The sequence below is a fragment of the Ambystoma mexicanum genome, chromosome 6p (genome assembly GCF_040938575.1).
Source record: "Ambystoma mexicanum isolate Mex_15411 chromosome 6p, UKY_AmexF1_1, whole genome shotgun sequence".
NCBI lineage: Eukaryota > Metazoa > Chordata > Amphibia > Caudata > Ambystomatidae > Ambystoma > Ambystoma mexicanum.
Genome location: NC_090935.1, coordinates 75,829,107 through 75,848,073, shown reverse-complemented (window position 1 = coordinate 75,848,073; position 18,967 = coordinate 75,829,107). Strand labels below are relative to the sequence as shown.

The 18,967-nt window shown below is 43.2% G+C and overlaps 1 protein-coding gene across 1 annotated transcript in view; it reads left to right on the top strand.

Annotated features, from left to right (window-relative positions):
- LOC138510672 (vomeronasal type-2 receptor 26-like) overlaps positions 1–6,563 on the top strand; it is a 59,411-nt gene extending 52,848 nt beyond the window's left edge. Inside the window, exon 3 of the mRNA XM_069626452.1 lies at positions 5,659–6,563. Within this exon, the coding sequence (XP_069482553.1) occupies positions 5,659–6,563 (905 nt within the window). The remainder of the gene's footprint in view (positions 1–5,658) is intronic.
- The last annotated feature ends 12,404 nt before the right edge of the window (positions 6,564–18,967 follow it).

Below are 18,967 nucleotides of genomic sequence, written 5' to 3'. Positions count from 1 at the left end.
CAGAAACCTGGATCTCCCCTCATGTCTCTGCTACACTAGCAGCTTTCCACACTGACTCTGCTACCATCTCCCACTCTCCCCGACCTGTTTGGAAGAGCTGTGGTGCCGGGTCCCTAATTAATAAGGCCCTCAACACTCCCCCTTGACCCCTCTATGACAGCAACTGTTCCTCATTTGAATATGCCACTATTAAACTCCTTCCTCATACTCCTCTCACTGTTATGGCTCTATATTACTATTATATGGTATTTTTAACTTGCCTATGCACAAGTGTTTCTAGGCACCAGAAAACAAGGAAGGGGGAGACAAAGAGAAGACAGGACAAATGATACTACTAGCCCTGGTGTCATTCCGATCGTGCAAGTGCGACAACAAAAGTGCAAGGGGGAAAGGGAGAGGGGGAAGTGGAGGGATGAGGCTTGGGGGAAGTGCAAACAGGGCACCATGTCTCTGCGTAATTGCAGCCAGGGCAGCGTTGATCTGGGTAAGTGCATGAAAAGCAGGGGGCAATAGGTGTTAGTTGCAGCCCCTATGTGCGTGGTATGCCGAGAGGCAGTGCAGGAAGACTAGTGATGGAGGGGCCTGGTAGCCTGTGAGACTCTGAGGTACCCAGCAACAAATCAGGTCAGGCAGACAGGAAGATTAGCAAGTAAGAGGGAGAGAGAAGGCAGAGGAGAAAAGTAAGGTCTTGAGCAGCTTTTGGAACTTCAGGTGGTCCGTCTCAAGTTTGAGAGGGGTAGAAAGGCCGTTCCAGAGGGAGGCACCTGCAAAGGAAAGAGACCTGCTCCCCAGAGTCTGGTTAGAGAAGCATTTGACCCTCAGAAAGTTTGAGGTAGCTAAGTGAAGGGCTACAGAACAAAGATATTTAGGGAGAGAGAGTTGGATATAGTGCATGCCCCGTGCCCAGAAAGCTTTGTGGATGATGCAAAGGGTCTTGAACTTGATCCTTGCAGTCACCGGGAGCCAGTGCAGAGATTTCAGGGCTGGTGAGATGTAGTGCCTGGGCTTGAGGCCAAGGAAAAGTCTCACAGTCCTGTTCTGGTTTAGTTGAAAGGGGCGGAGTGTAGAGTTAGTCAGATTGAGAAAGAGGCTGTGGCAGTAGTCCAGCCTGGAGAACCAGAGCTCTGGAGACAGTGAGCTTCTAGGCAAAGGTGAAAAAACGTAGACTACTTCTGAGAAGTGCAGCTGGAAGTGAGCCTTGTTGGTAAGGTCCGTCATGTGAGGAGAGCAGGAGAGAGTGGAGTCAAAGATGACCCCAAGGTTTTTAGCCTCTGAGGAAGGCGAGGATAGAGGGCACATGGAGGGCAGCCAGAGTGAGAGAGGGAAAGAGGATGAAGGTGCACCAATGAGACGTATCTCAATCTTACTGGCATTGAGGAAGAGATTTTTGGAGGCAAACATTCTTAAATCGCAGATTGACAGTCAGGAAGGAGAGGAGGCTGAGGGAAGCCTGAAAGAGAGGTGTGTGTCAGCCACATAACACTGGAAGTTAGAAGAGAAATTGAATATCAGGTGAGCCAAAGGGGTCTAGTAGACATTGAAGAGGCAGAGTGAGAGCATAGAGCCCTGGTGGACACCACATGTGAAGAGAAAGGTGGTGGAGATAAAGGACCCAAGTTGGACCTGGGAGGGTCGATCTGTGAGGAAGTAGGGCAGCCACGCCAGAGCCTGATCTGTGATGCCCAGGTTCTCGCAGAGTCGGTTAATCAGGATGGTATGATTGACTGTGTTAAAGACAGAGGAAAGGTCCCACTGATCCTCTCAACTCCTTCTTTCCTGGTCTGAACCCTTCTCCTTGACTAACTTCCTACCAAAATCCCTATTGTCATACTGGGGTACTTTAACCTTTCCATGCCCACTGAAGATCTGCCTTGAAATTAAATCCCTCCTTCCTGGCCATTCCCTCTATTTCCCGCATGACCAGTGTACCCAGCCTACCCACTCTGGTTGGATCTCTCTTGACCTTGTCTTTCTTGCTAATTCACTCCCTTCCTCCAACCTCTCAATTGACCCCTCACCCTCGGATCGCTCCATTATTTCATTTATCATCTCAGTCCCTCCACTTTCTACTGATCTCCCCTCTTCAATTATTACGAGGAAATTCAGGCAGGTGACCTTACCTTAATGATGTGATGACCCATTTTCTGTATCTTTCCCCATTCAGAGTCATGCCTCTTCCATTCACTATGTTTTTTCTCACTTTAGCTATGCACTCATGACTTAATTTGACCAACACTATCCCTGACACATAAAAACAACTTCCCATCCCCATCCTCAGTCTCGGATCACCTCAGAAATTCAGACTCTCAAATCCAAGAGGAAATGGGACCTATGATGAAGGTGCAAATTAGGAACACCTTCCATACTCCTAGCTGGCCAAAAATCACTTGCTGCTCTGACCGCTACACTGGACTCTGCCAAATCTTCCTCCTTCACAAACCTAATCTCTTCCCTTTGCAGTTACTCCTAAAAGGTTTCTTCTTCCCTCTGCTCTTTGCTCACACCACCCAAGCCAGTATCCATCCTCTCAGCCCTTTCTGCTAATGACTTTACTGAACACTTTTCTTCTAATATCTCTAAAATGCATGTCACAGCCCTTCTCTTTCTCTCTCAGCAACCATCCTTCTGTCCACTGCCATTCTTCCTCTACCACATCTATGTCTGACTACTTCTGCCCAACCTCCACCGTTTCAATTAGCACACATACATCACTTCCCATGACTTTGTGAGCTTTTTAACCACTCTCTCTCTCTGCTGGTCTACCTGCCCCCTTCAAATAATCCGCAATTCAATTAAAGAAACCCTCTGCTGAGCCAAACGTCCCAGCACCCTGTTTCCCAGTTTCTCCCCTTCCACATTCCTTGTACTTGTGCATTTGAGCAGGTGCTCTTCAACTGGATCACTGAGTACCTTGAGGAAAATTACCTTGGAAATATACTTCAATGTGGCTTCTATAGTAAAAACTCTGTTGAGGCTACACTCATGCATGTCTCCCACGTTCTCTCTCATGTTCACCACTCTAAACTCTCTTCTATACACCTCCTTTTGGACCTTTCTGCCACTTTTGACAATGTTGACCACACCTCTCTCCTCCGTACTCTCCAGGACCTCAGTTTTAAAGAATGTCCTCTTGCTTGGATCGCATCCTACCTGGAGGGTTGATCCTTTAAAATCTGTTGGGACTCACAGACCTCAGACCCCACCTCTCTCCCTGTCGATATCTCCCAAACATCAGTCATTTGAACTCTGCTCTTTACCTTCTATACCACTGCCCTATGAATACTTATCTCATTCTTTGAATTTCACTATCACTTTCTTGCGGATGACAATCAAGTTTTGTTCTCCTTTCCCTCTCACTGCAATGTAGATTGATGGCTCTGCTCCCTCAAGCTGAACTCTTAAAAAAGGCACATCATCTTTCTCCCAGCTTCCAACGCCACACCTCCCCTCTCCTAGCCCCTTCCCATCTGACCGTCTTGCTCCCTCACCCAAGGCGTGCAATCTTGGTGTCTTTTTGATATTGAACTATGACTGCTGACTGTACCAATTCATCACTACAAACTCTTTTCAGAGCCCCCACTGGACCTGTGGCTGGTTGTTTCTTCTGATGTTCTTGTTTGAGACCCATAAAAGCTCTCACACTTCTTCAAACATATTAACAAAGGTTCTTACCTGAACTGAGACATATTTACTCGCTCCCACATGGTGCACTGAAGTGTTGTTTCTTTATAGAATGTATAATATAATAAATCGCGGCAGTTAATTCTGTATTATTATAGTAAATAATAGTGTAAAAGTAACTGAAAGTGTTTCTCCTGCTTTCTTAAGTGCCATGGATCCTACTTAGGGCAAGTCTAAGTGTACTGTCTGTTTTCATTGTCTCTTTCGGCCTCTTTCTGGTCATGTTTTAATCCTTTCTTCCTTTGTTTCTATGACTTATCCAGGCGTAATACCTACCTGTCAGGTAATACTCCTATATTGTGAGTCCTGGAGTGAGTGGAACCATTGCCCTATGCCTTTACCACCTTATTCTTGTATGCTTTCAATTACTGTTATTATACATGTTTTGCAAGCACATGAGTGTTGAATCAAGGTACAATACTTTAAGCGAATATGGAGTTCAGAGAATATTCTGCGTGCTGTATCATATTGTGTTTGTTGTGTAGGTCTAATTTTAATTTGGTACCCACCCATACCCTCATAAGAGTGATTTGAGGCTATCCAATCTCAACCCAATTATATAGTTTTGATCTAACTTAATGGACACCATGTTCTTCCACTTAGGCGATTTGTAGATAAATATCCCTATTAATATACAATCACTATTTACCATCGCCTTTTTTACTTCGTTTACCTTTCTTACAACTCCTTGGTTAATGATACTTGTTTCCTTCTTTTTTCAATGTCATAATAAATTATCAAAACAATTACAAAACATACCCTTCACAAAATCACGACTAATAAAAATGATAAAGATCAGACGTGTCCATAAAAAATTCAGATGAATTCATCTAAATCTTCTAAAACACAGACTTAAAAGGTACATAATATGACTAAAAATGTTATGCCCAATTAAAATGTACTTCTAGTAAAATGGCAGCCTCTTAAGTTCAAAGAAACCAGGTTCAGTAAACGACACACAATCTCGTCCCTACTTTTATGTGAAATAATGCAACGTAATCTTACCCTCCATGCCCTCGCCAAATAATGTACAAATGAGTGCAATTTAAGGTCACTTTCGCGTTTACACACAGTGCCAGCGCTTGCTTTGTGGTTCTGGCAGCTCTGCACCTGAATAGCGGCTTAAGATGCTTTCTCCTAATAACATGGTAAAGATGGCAGAATCAACGAAAATTCTGGACATTCATTTTGAAAGCATTTGTTGGAAACATCACACAATTCCACTTAAGCAGTAATTCAGCCAAAGGTAACGTACCCAGGCGATGCTTAAGATATAACTCCCTGGAACATTTTGGGAACACAATATCCAAGTAACTTTCATAACCAAGGATCTACTTTAGCTCCCAGTACCTCCTTCCGCTCTCATTGCTTGAAATATCAGCAAGAACTGCACCTACTTCATCATGCAAAAGGGCTTCTTTGATCCGTTTTTTTGAGCTCTTACTGATGAGCTGAGGTTCTGACCAGCAGCCACAATGGCCTAACAAAGTGAAGGCTTCCTTTAGATATTTCATCCAAGGTTAGGATGGACCACCATCCTGCAATAAAATATCTTCCATGGCCAATCTGTACATAGTTAGGGTTTGGACTTACATAGTGTCTTCAATTCTCCAGTCCATCGACGTCTGGGAAGACAGGAATGGTGGGAGTGCATCTAGGAAGTCCCAGAAAATTGATCGCACATGTATTTTCACTTACAATTCATGCGCACCGGTAATGCCTCCTCAATCCCATGTTGGGCAGACACAATACAAGTGGTAATAATAGAATGTGTTTTAATGTTGCCTTCCATTAATAGTAGTAACTACTAACTGTAATCTTCAGTTTATACAAAAGGTTGTTGCAGTGAATGTGTAACTCACTGAGCTATCTTACAAGATAACTTGTGGACCTGTATTGTAATGCAAACAGAGCCAGCAATGTCAGCTGCAGTCAAACTCTGCCTCCTGTAATCAGATCTTTATTTTGTTTTTGCAGACATGGCAAACTGCATGAAATGTCCTGAGGACCAGTCGTCCAACACAGGGAAGAACGGCTGCATTAACAAGGTCATTGTTTACCTCTCCTACCAGGATAGCCTAGGCATGGGCTTGGCCTTTGTAGCTGTTATCTTGTCTACAACAACAGCTGGAGTGCTGGGAATCTTTCTCCGATACCGGGACACACCGATAGTGAAGGCTAACAACAGGGATCTCAGCTACACATTGCTCATCGCCCTGATGTTGACATTTCTCTGTTCCCTCTTATTCATTGGACGTCCTGCAAAATGTACCTGTCTGATCCAACAGACTGCATTTGGGATTATCTTCACTGTTTCTGTGTCTTGTGTATTAGCTAAGACCCTAACTGTTGTCATTGCCTTTAATGCCACCAGGCCGGGGAGCAGATTGAGCAGATGGCTGGGGTCCAGAATATCTGCCTCTATGGTCCTCTTGTGCACTCTGGGGGAAGTACTCATTTGTCTCTGTTGGCTATTGACCTCACCACCTCACCCTCACACTGACATGCAGTCTGAAACTGGGAAGATGATCCTGCAGTGTGTCGAGGGCTCTAGCACTGCCTTCTATGCTGTGATTGGTTACATGGGACTGCTGGCCTTTGCCAGTTTCATGGTGGCTTTCCTAGCCAGGAACCTCCCTGACAGATTCAATGAGGCCAGGCTCATCACATTCAGCATGCTGGTGTTCTGCAGCGTCTGGGTATCTTTCATCCCAGCATACCTCAGCACTAAGGGCAGGTACATGGTAGCTGTGGAGATCTTTGCCATCTTGGCTTCCAGTACTGGGCTGCTGGGCTGTATCTTCATACCCAAATGTTACATCATTCTGATCAGACCAGATATGAACACCAAAGAATATGGAAATTCGAAGAGTTACTCGTAGTGACCGAAAATCATATAGTGATTATATTTGTGTAGTGTCTAGAGGTAAAATGTATCTGTCTAAAAACGAAGAGGTTCTCTTGGATTTGGACTTGTGTGTACAAAGGAAAGATGTGGTGCAGATGTGGAGTGAGAGGGCATTCCCGTCTCCGGGTGCATGATGGGCAAAGACCTATTTTTGTGTGCAAATCACGTTGCCGAGTGGTATATGCAGGGCACACATTTGTTTGTGTGGGTGATTAACATGAATTTGTCGTAAAGGTTCTGAGGGATCTTGCGGCATAAAGCTGCTTAGATGTTATAGTGGCCTTTAAAAGCAATTAGTACCCAGCACAGGTTATTGTTAGTGTAACAAACTCACAAATTGGTGTGTTTGTGAGCCTTACCAGACAGTAAGCCCGCACACGTTCTTGTGCGTCCCTTGCACTGGTGTTCTGTCATTTTTTTAAGACTTTTTTTAAGGCCTTTTTAAGATTAAATGTAGTACCTTCTCTCCTTCCATGGTGGCCATTTTGTGTACTATGGCCGCCACGGAAAGAGAAAGCAGACGCGTCTCGTAGCCGAAATAAACACCATTAGCACCCTGGACTAACAAGCAGGGGTACTAATGGCAATAAGACCCTCACCTGCGGGTCATTGCCACACAAGGTAATGCCCCTTGAGCCTTTGTTGTACTTATGGGACCTGGGGGCATTACTGCATGCGATAATGGCCCGCCAGCTAGGGGCTTGTTGCCTGATTATTTGGAGTTTTGTTAAACATTGGATCTAACTGGGAGTGAGTTAGTGTGACATATGTATGTTTTGGCAGATTTAGAATTATTCTTGTTTCTGTGTTCTGTATAACTTGGAGAGGGTATGGGGGTTATTGAGTAGTCCAGTTTTGCGGACATTTCTGTAGTCCAGTTTGGAAGGAATATGTGCTTGAACTGTGTTATGTACGTTTTATGGGACAAAGATGTGGCTTAAATAGCATAGGAAGTCGGGGTGAAGGTTGGGTGCATTGATGACTACAGCTATGTGGTTTGTGAAGGAGATGTGCAGATTGATGTATCCATGTATGTGTGCATGGCATTTATAAAGAGCAAAGCCAGCCAGAAAGCAACTGAGTGCTGTAAAAAGGGATTGCACCCAGAGGTTACAAGATGAGTGCAAGGGTAGCTGAGGCAGATGATAGTGTTGAGAGGAGAAATAACTTTTTTATTATTTGGGTATTTATTGAGAGCAGACCTGGCTTTGGGACGCAATGGATTGTTTTACACGCCATAGGGGAGAAGTACATGTGAAGGAAGCAGATTTCAAGGGGTAAATCCAAGGAACTGGGGATTTGAACATGGGAGAGGCAGGAGCTGTCAATGGGAGGTGGAGGTAGGGAGGTAATTTGGCAGATCTACATGGAACAGGGGAGAAAACATGGGCAAATCAATTTCCCAGTCTTGGTTAAGTGGGGAGTGGAAGGCGTTTGGATCTAAGCGTTAAGGGAGAGCCATTCCTTGAAGAGGATGGGCATGAGTGCCTTTCTGAAATGTAGATGCGAGTGGGTGAAACTAGTTTTAATGTGGAAGAGGTTCCAGAATCTGAGTGTGTAAACAGAGAAGTCCTGCCTTTTGGGGTTTCCTGCACCAGCAAAGTTCACGTTTACAAATGTCCTTGCGTCTGATGGATCGTAGGCCCCTTGTGATGCTGAACCTCTCAGCGAGCTAGGTTGGGGACTCCAGGGTGATGACCTAACAGATGATTCAGTAATTAGCAATTTGTGAGATGATCTTTGAAGCGTCCAGCATTTATATTAGAAGGGGCCATTCTCATCCGCATTGATAAGTTCTTCCAGAAACAGGGTGCAAAGCAGGGAAAACCTGTTTCCGGTTGTATTCCCTATTGCAGTTCTTTGTTTTCAGCCTAGTACTGTTTGCCTTCTGTTGGTGCACTTTCTTTCTGGAGATGGCGAGTATCTCAACCATGTAGAATGTTGGTTTGTGTTGTGATTACTCTGTTAGTGATGAAGACAATCCTATACATGATGTGCACTTAAAGGGGTAACAAGTGTAACTCCTTGAGGTCAGGAGTGATGTGGATGCATTTTTGTAGTCCTGTGAAAGGCATGCTAAAGCATGCTGACAGACTTTCAGAGCGGCCAAAGTGACATCTGGGATTCCTGCTAGCAGGATTTTGCCACTGCCCGAATAGTATTTTACCAAGGCTTGTAAACGTTTTTGGAATTAAGGCAAGGAGGAAATGCTTGATATTGTAGAGAAGCACACCATGGTAAAATGCTGTATGTATCTTCTGGGCAAAGTGTGTTTTGAATAAAAAATCACAGTCAGTAATTAAATGTGAGAGATGTTGCACTTGGTGGGAGTTCATGTGTGATACTGTTCAGCTTCGAATCAGCCATTTCTGGTCTTATGCATGCTTGGTGGGATCCCCTAAGATACTGAATTTGGTCTTTGTAGGATTGAGCGTGAGGTAGACTCATGGCATCCTGACTTGGATGAGGCACAGCGCGTCTTGAATTAATGGCGGCCGTCAATACAATTGATCCTTAGCTAAAACTATGTCTCATCTACATATTTAATGTATCTTGATGTTGGTATTGGCAAGGAGCTACACCCAGAGGTTCCATGTAGAGGTTGAATATGACAGGCTGCAGCACTCCAAATGGTAATGTGCAGGGGTGGAATCTGTTTGGGCCCATCTGGGTGAGTCTAAGTTACACTGGTATTTGGTGAACTACCGCAGCACTATTCATTCAAATCCCATGTGTGTGATGAGGATATTGAGAAGATCTTCATGGTCAACATGAAGGCAACATTGAAAGCATCAGTAGGACGAGTAAGCAAGGATCTCTTTGTCCAGGATGGGCAGAGCATCATAATTACCATCAATGGTGTAATATTCTGTGGTGCGTTGTGGTGTCATATTGATAGTTGATGTGTTTGCAGGATGAAAGACTATGGGTCAGGTCTTCTGGAGTCAGGTCTTCTGGGGTGATTTCCCAGAATTTCTTGCAAGTTGATGTATTGGGGGCAGGTATGGGTTGGAGGTCTGTGGCATGTGTGGAGATACCAATATGTTGCCTAATCGTGCCAATCTTGTCTGTGAAGTAGCTGCTGGTGGCTTTGCATTTGTCAGTTGATTGTGCATTGCAGATTCTTGCAGCGGATTGATGTTGTGCTTCACTGTCAGAAGAGCACTCTGCTTGCTCTTGTTGGATTCATCCATGATGGATGTTGTGTAGTAACTTGTATTGCATGAAGTAATGAGTCTCATAAGTTTTGATCAGAGGGTTCTCCCTGTGTTGCTGGGATTTTCTCCATATCTCATCTTTCCTGTAGATGAAATGCCTGCTGTCAATCTGGTCCTGTGAGTCAATGTTTCAGTAGTGCCTGGGTGTTGGTGGTCTCAGTAAGGGCATTGTTGAGTGTGCTGAGCTGGGCGTTCACATTCTCCAAGGGGCTGTCTGCGGAGGACAAGATAACGAGGATACATTTGTATGAATCTTGGTTGCTTGGGTTGCAAGGAGGTTGGGGTGTCTGAGAATGAATGTTGTTGAAAGATGTGGTGTAATGAGGTGTGTGTTTTCATTGAGAAAGGCCATGTTGGCTTGGGGTGGTTGGTAGATCAGATGGAAAGTAGCTGTTTGAGTGTGGGTGAGTAGTGTGAGAAACCTGAGGTGTTTCTCCCAGGTTATTCCCGGGGATTATTTGTTCAGATGGCCAGGGGAGTGCCATCGCTCTTGATTGCAACCCTGGGGGTTTACGAACGGGGGAGGTTCACCTGAGAAGGGGGTCTGTGGAGACTGAGAGAGGAGCGCCCTTGGCCGAGATACGGTATACCATTTTTTACAATGCACCCCTAACCGATTTTCCCACGCACTTGCACGTTCTCAATGTCACTGATTCTAGTAAGATCAATGTTTGTTCTCCCTTATTCCCCTCCATTTCCTCTTCGCGCTTTGAAACACTTGTGTATGAGCGCGATACAAACAAAATATCAGTATCCATGTGGGGTGTTGTCCCCAAAATCCCAATTCCCCTCAGCACTTTCCCTTACGGAAAAGACAGAGAAAGCCACAGGAAACTCCAATTTACATCTGAAAGTCAGTGAAAATTTTACCTCTCCACAACACTACAACTCCCATAATCCCATTCCCCTATTGAAATCCACAAGGACTGGGACAAGGAAGTGGCAGATGTGAGTCATGGGTATTACCCATAGGACTCAATAGGCAATGGATTCCTAAGAGAAGTCTCCATATTGTCCCGATAACGGTGTCAGGCAGAGTCAGGCAGGGAGGGACAACTATTCACAGCTGACTCAAATTAACTCCAGCTGGGAATATAAAAACAGCAGCCAGAAACAGCATAGTGAGTGAGTTAGGGATGATCAAGGTACCATAGAGCAGGAAAGCGCCCTAATGAGCTGGAGAGACCCTGGGAAGCCTGGAGGAGAAGAAGAAAACTGGCCAAATACTGGCCCTGCTACCAGAGAGGAGATTGCAGCGTGGAGGAAGAAACTGTCCTTCCAGAAGGCAAGACCATGGGCAGCTGGGGTTGCCTGGTGGTACCCACAGTTGAACACCTCCCCTAGGCCAGGCAGGCGAACCCAGGTCTCTGAGGGGCAGAGGGAGAGACCCTGACCTCCTACAGTCATCCCTGTTTGGCTTCTGTAGCTCCCAAGGACAGAACATGCCATTTCGGGGAGCAATGAAGTGGGAGAAAAATCAGCCCAGTGCATTCTGGGACTAGTAGCCCCAAAACTTTTTTTGTGACTTTTGGGAAGCAGGGTCCGAGCTCGGCAGAGGGAGAACCTTGAAGAACTTCAAGAAGGTTCTGAGCCTGACAGAGGGAGACCCAGTGGTGAAACTACAAGACACAAACAAAACCTTCAAGACCAGCTGCAGCGTGTTCCAGTGCCACATGGGTGCTTGTGGGAAGGACTCTGGCCGATTCCCCCCCTTTGTTTTGCATTGAAACAACAAGAACCAGAAGGTCGTGTGAGAGCCGCAAGAAGAATGTCAAAGTGGTCAGACGGAGGTTGAGCAACATCCGCTGTACAGTCGAAAGTCTTTGACCGGCATACAATTTAAAGCTAAAGGAAATTAATCCTGCATGGTGAGAGAGAAGATTGTCAAGAGGGAACCTGGCAGAGGGAGGCCATCGAGAGGGGTCTGTGCCCAGACAAGGAGGCCCAAGGGTGAAGAGCCCTAAAATCGTGTGAAAAGCCATAGTGAACCCGGCGGAGGAATGCTGAGATTCGAGAGGGGTATGCGCCCAGTGGAGGTGGACCCAGCAGTGAAGAACCACACCCCAAAATTGTGTATAAAAGGGGTGGAATATGATGCCCCAATGAATAGTAGTGCTGACAAGGGTTAACCCCAGAAAGGGAAGCTCACCATGAACTGGTTAAAAGGACATTAAAAATTGTGAAAAAGAAAAGAACCTTGGTTACAGAACTATCTTGGAATACAAGCCAGAGTGAACCCGGCGGAGGGAGGCTTGCATCCAAGATGGGTCTAACCCCCGAGGAGGGGGATTTAGGGGTGACAAGGTACCACCCTGAGTGCAATCGAGAAGGGACTTGTTGTTTTGTTGTTTCAGATGCTCCGAACCTCAAGATATGTGAACCTTGAAGGTCCTGACTCTGTTAGAAACTTGTTGTGGGTTGGCGCCTGGAAGAGGGGGATCCAGGGGTGAAGGCATCAGCCACCAAACATTTGAAAGGAACTTTTGTTTTATTATTTTTGGAACCCATCAGGTCCCTGGAGGCAAGAGACTTTTTATTAAAAAGAGACTTACCCAAGGAAGAACCTGATACTTGCCAAGGAATTGTCAGCACGTGCTGGGAAAGCTTGAGTGTGTGCTGTGCACAGGACTGCCACAGGACTGTCACCTTATCCAATGCTCATAATGTGGGGAAGGGCGAGCCCTGGCTAAAGCCCATCCTGACTAATAATTTAAGAACACTTCTTTATTTACTGAACACCCCATCCCACACTCTGTCTATTTTAGTTGTACGACTGGCAATATATATATTTTTTTTATTATAGGCCCTTTTACTTTGACCAGACACCACAAGGACTTGCCATATTTTTCATTTGATGGCTGATTCTTGCTCCCATCTTAGATTTAGGTTAGATTAGGACTTTTTCCTACCTGCATATTGTTTAAAATAAACACCCTTGAATCATGACAACTTGTGTCTGTCTTTTACTGTTGCTACCATGAGTTCCTTACAGTGGGTAGTCGAAATGAAGAGTTTCATGGTTGCACGTGGGGTGTACTCATCGAGGGTGCATGTTCTCAAGGTCTTGTGGACAAAACCAAGCACTCCACCATGCATTCCTCATTGGTGCTTTTGTCAAGAAATGTATGGGGTTGCTTGTGGTCTCGTATAGAAGGGAGGTGACAAAATATTGAAAGCCTAGTCCTAAATGCTGTTTATTTGTTTGATAATTTTGCTTCTATAGTGCTTTACGCTGATGCACTTCACAATGAATTAATGAGATGGTACATTAAATGATATGATTAACAGAGAAGAAAAAATAAATAAAAATAAAAGAGACCATAAAGAAAGAAATGCAATGATACAGCAGAAAACAGAATAAATGAAGTCCAGCAATAGTGTAACCCTTGCAGGACAAAAAACACACCAAATCAATTTATTCTGGCCGTCACCTGTTTTGTTTTGTGCTTTTGTTGGATGCTATGGCCTGTGGAGATGAGGACATCCTTGATTTGTGTATACGTGCGGGTGAACCATGTCTCTGTGATAAAAAGTATGTTTAGGGTGCTAGTGGTGGTATAGTCAGCATCCTCAACTGCATGTAGTACTTTGGAATTATTATTTTGCAAGAACTCAAAATTAAATTTCCGGCACTGTGCTCAGAACGTCTCTCACTAGATATTGCAGAGATCAACAGCCTGATACAGAATGCGGAAAAAAGATCTCTTGTATTCGGCTCAATCGATGTTGCAAAATCTGCAAACTCAGGTGCATAGTGCATCTATTAATTGTGATATGAAGCCACGAAAACAAAGCCCACCTCTGGCCCTTGCAAAATTACAGATCAACATACCAACATACAGAAGCAACCCCTTTGGCAAGAGTAAAAGTAGCAAAAGCTGTGGAAGGAAATTATATTCAGAACTCTGACATCCCAAGTCTGATTGCGGACAACATACCACAGTCTGCTAAGGCAGAGTCTGTCTGGAATGAATCACAAGTGCATTAAGTGTTATCGGAACAGGATCAGACAACTTAAAACAATCTTCTACATCAACAATGGCTTCCCACCATGAAAATAGCATCCCTCAACGCTTACCTAATCGATGTTAGAGCTTCAAAACATCTTATAGGCAATGTTGTCAATTTCACCGGCACCTTTTCTAAAACTTTACGAAAGGTACAGTGAAGCAATGAAAGACCAAACAACTCTCCTTGCCCTTATACACTATAAACAAATATTATTGGAATCCTTTGCAGCTAATCTACAAACTAGATTGGATCTTGAGGGAGAAAAATCTAATATGTGGCAAGCAAGACTATTTGACATAGCAAGAGACGACTAGTCAGAAAAGATACCATCAGGACTGCTTTATTAGAAACCGCCAAATCTTTATGTTCTGAAAGGTGCCCTCACCATCTTACTCCAACGGTGGCTGAGAATTCTACAGTAAGAAAAAACCCTCAAACTTCCAATAATTTAGTCTGAAGAGAAGTTCAAGCTCAAATATTTCCCTTGATGTTGCCTGGGTGGAACCCACTCAGTGGCTTTTCTACTGTAAAAGGAAAAGAAAGCAATCGTCAATAGCGATTGATCATCAAAACTCAGAGTCTACCCCCCTCTTGAGAGTAAATAATAATGACCGGATGCAAAACACAGTTGGATGTTATTACCAGATTCCAGCTTTCTGCAAAAGAAATATCTAAGGTTGCAGATATCCAAAAGAAGTAAGGAAGTAGATGAGCCCCTTAAATCCATGGTTGCTTCTTCATTATCTCCAATGACGAGAATGTATCGAAGGACTCATTTACCATCTGTCAGAAACAAGTAACAACATTGAGGCAGGTTTCTTTTGCGCAAAACACTGGGCTTAAGGAACCCAAAAACTTACCTAATAATAGAAAATCTAGAATGAATGGATAAAGGGCATTTTTGTGCAATCCTAACTTCCAACTGTAGAGATACGACAGCCTACTATAACACGAAGGACTGAAATAGAAGAAACAACTCTCAAATACATAACATGACCTACAATTCTGAGGTTCTCTCTGAGGAAGAACTTGCAACTAGAAGTGCAATATTGGAACTATCAACTTACACCTCAGATAATGAACCAATAGATACTCAAGAGCAGATTCAAAAGGTAGATCTTGTTGGTTATGATACTGCTGAAATTGAATTGATAGCCTCTGATGCATGAGTCCTGTATCTGATTATCTTGCAGCATCGAGACCTAATATATTCTTGACTATAGAGCAAAAAGAGTGACATCAGTAGTGATAGATAAGCGCTATCCAATCGATAAAAGAAATCCCTCTATAGGATCAAAGAAGCTGACTAAAGACGTCAATCACCATTCTTTACTTATAAGAATAGAGAGATTAGAGAAAGTAAAGGATGGTCTGATATTAAATCGGAGAAATGTGTTGAAGCTTCTACATGCAATACCAACATTACATTCAATTGAACCAAATGATATCAAAATAGTGGAATTTGTCCATGAAGCCAGAACAGACCGAGCGACACATCAACTTCCAGCACGAATAACTTCACTAACAATACTGGCTCAGAGTGATACATTCCTACCTTTGGGTTTTGAGATAGCATCCTAGACCTTGGAAGACTCGAAAAACCACAGGAAGGAAGATGGAGCAGACTGTTATACAAGGTTGCTTCATCCCTCACGTTCTCCAATATCAAGATGTAATGACCAACCTTTGTCTCAAACTGGGACTGTTGTAGAAGAAAACTCTCATAATCTGCAATTAGTGATCAAATTCCATCCTTTGCATCCTCCGATGACAAGTAGAGTGACAAAACAGGTTGTATCACCTCACTCTATCTTCCAGCACACTTCTTGAAACCATTCACAATAGCCATTATTTGAGACTGATCCATCTCCTTTGAAACTTTGTGTTTGGAACACGCAGGGATTTACCCATTTATTGCCGGAAGACACCCTAGATTTGCAGGATTTTGACAATTTATGCCTACAAGAAATGTGGCTGTGACATCCGCCTTTGTGCGATGGATACCAAGTACTCCTTAATCCAGCAATTACTCAAATTTTGGGGCGCCACTCTTCTGGGTTATTGACACTCGTTAAATTGGTGATTAATCTTAAAGGAACACTTAACCCAAAACCTCTTCATTCAGATCACTATTACCTCACTATTATCTCAGTTCAGAAGAAATGTGATCTTCCTATACAGATGCTGGTCATATGCAATCTATATTGGAGCCCCACGGGATAAAAGAGAGCAGCTTCATGGACACTTTGCTTAATGCCATTGATGAAATACAACTTAGATATCCAATATCAAACCACATCATTTGTGGTGATCTGAATGTGCACTTATTTGATGGAGCGGAGAATCGATTGCAGATTATAATTTACCTGTTACAGCTAAACTATGGCTACAAGAAATGAAAATGCAGGATATATTTCTGCTGAATGGCCAGTTGAAGGGTGATATACCTGCATAGCCAACCTGGCAGAGAGGTATCTTGTACGCCTATTTGGATTACGTCTTTGCGTCAGCACCATTGATTGAGGAATTGGACTCCTTGCAGATCAGTTGTACCTCCAAGAGTGACCAAAGGATGCTATCACTATCATGGAAAACACCACAATCGCAAAGAGCCCTATTGCCTCTACCTTCACTATTCGCTGCATACTGGCAACAATCGACAGTGATTAAGACTGGAAAATGTCTCAAGTTTTAATACCAAGTTCCTCATCAGCTCGCGAGTGAGAGACAATTGCCTAGACTGTGATTGGCTACTTGTCCCCTTTAGAGTTACATCTCAGAACCCCAGAATAACTGTGCCTATCTACAACCATATATACCATCAAGAACTTGTGGAAAAAAGAAAATGCAAATGCTATGCTTTGAAGAAAACAAAGTATTTACCTATAGAGGAATGATTGAGACATCAAAAAATGATTAAACAGAAATACAGGAATTGGCTAATGATGTCGAGAGCTTATCGCATACAATTGGATGCTGAAGTTATGCTCTCTGCATTGGCAAACCATAATACCCAATCTATGGTCTCTGCTAAATAACCATTAGAAGCAAGAAATAAGACTAATTAAGAGAAGCACAGTGGATCTCACATTATGCATCTCTTTTTGTCCCCTGGCTCAAATACGATTTTTGGCCTAAGACAGATGATTCAAAGATCATGAAAGATACCTATGGCATTATACAGACAGTAGCGACTTTATGGGATCTTCAAAGGGAGAAGGATGAGATATAAGCACAAATAAAACATCTAAATAATTCACATGCTCCTGGCCCGAATGGACTATCGAACATAAGCCTCAAATTCAATCCAGAGGTACAGGCTGACTTATGTTGATCAATTTTCTAAGTGATAATCAAGATCAAACAAGTCTCTGACACATGGAAAAAAGTGGTTCTCATCCCGATCTCTAAACAGGATGTTAGATCAGTACCAGCAACTTACAGGCTTATTACCCTGTTGGATCCCATAGGAAAACTCTTTGCTACCATGCTCCTCTGACGGCTTACCACTTGGACGACATTATCCAACAGAAGAGACCCACATCAAACACGGTTTATTAAAGGTGTTGGGACCAATTTTAATCTATTAATTTTGAATATACTGAAGTTTGAATCCATAAAAACTAAAACCAAATGATATGTGGTATACCTTGATCTAAAGCAAACTTTTGATTCAGTCCATAGAAAGACGTTGTGGCAATACATTCGTAGATGGCAATGTCCCACAGATATCATAGATGCCATCCGTGCTCTCTATCAGAACACTTCAGTTCAAGTGCAACTATCAACCAGAAGAGCAGTCACAGAATCAATTGACACCAGGAGAGGCCTTAAACAGGGCTGTCCTTTGGCTGCAACGCTGTTTCATTTATACATTTCTGAGCATGCACTCAGTCAAGAGGGAGTCTTATCCACCAATCTTGAACAATACACCTGTTCAATGGTAATATACGCAGATGATCTGATTATTTTTAAAACTCAGATCGGATTACAGTGTAGACCTGATCGATTAGCTGAATTTGTAAAAGTTAACAACTTGGACATTAACATTACTAAATCTGAGACTATGATCTTCGGAGCAAATTGAGGAGGAAAAAGCCAAAAAAATGGACAAACTTTCTCCATTTAACCATACTCACCCAGGTGTACACTTACAAATACCTTGGAGTATAGTTGAATGCGAGCATATGTGAGCAAGAATGGGTAATGGCTCTAAAAGTAAAAGTAGATTCCCTTGCTAGATAAGCGTTGATCCTCTACAAGAAGTATGGCAAATTCTCGCTTCACCCGTTAGTATCGTTCTACCGGCAAAAAGTAACACTGATACTAACATATGGAGGTGAAGCAACTTTAAACCTCCCATGGCAGACCTTGTATATACTTGAAGGTCTCTTTTGGAGAAAAGTGTTATCCCTACCGCATTCACTACCAATCACAAGAATATGATTTGAGGTGGATACGCAATTGCTACATTCCATAGTACTTTGAAAATAATTGGACTTATATTGTAAAACACTAATTGAAGACATCACTCCACCGATTGATAGCCTAAGAACTAAAGCAAATGCTGGGCACAATTGCCTAATTAACAAATGGAAATATAACTGCAATGAATGGATGAAGGCTCTAAATACCAGTACAGAAACATAATCCGTGGATCAAATTGGAGATTTCCCTTGGTCCCATTCTTTTATGCCATTTTATTAGTGTTTTCCCTATGACTAATGGCCATAGTGCAAATCATGTGGTTCAGGTTCCAATTAGCTGTCAACCAATTTTCGATTAGATCTCCCAGAGTGTGCTCTAGGAGATCATTAATAGCTCTGATATCATCTTCTCTACAGCGTAGGTGATTGTCCTGTGTGTTTGTTGTGACACTTGCGCATGGTCGCGTGTATCAAGGCTAGAGACCCACCTTAAATTGCCATGGTCGCTCAGCTTATTAAAATCAATTGAGATCAAGCCACATTCGGTTGTGAATAAGGGGTCAGCTATAACATAGTCTAAGTGTGATTTATTTACACCATTTGTCCAAGTGTAATTTTTATTTTCCGAGACTGGGAAAACATGGTTGTGTAATTTTTGATGTGATGTTCTGGGGATGCAGGGAGCTCAAGCTTTCGGTGTTGAAATCACCATCTATAATCAT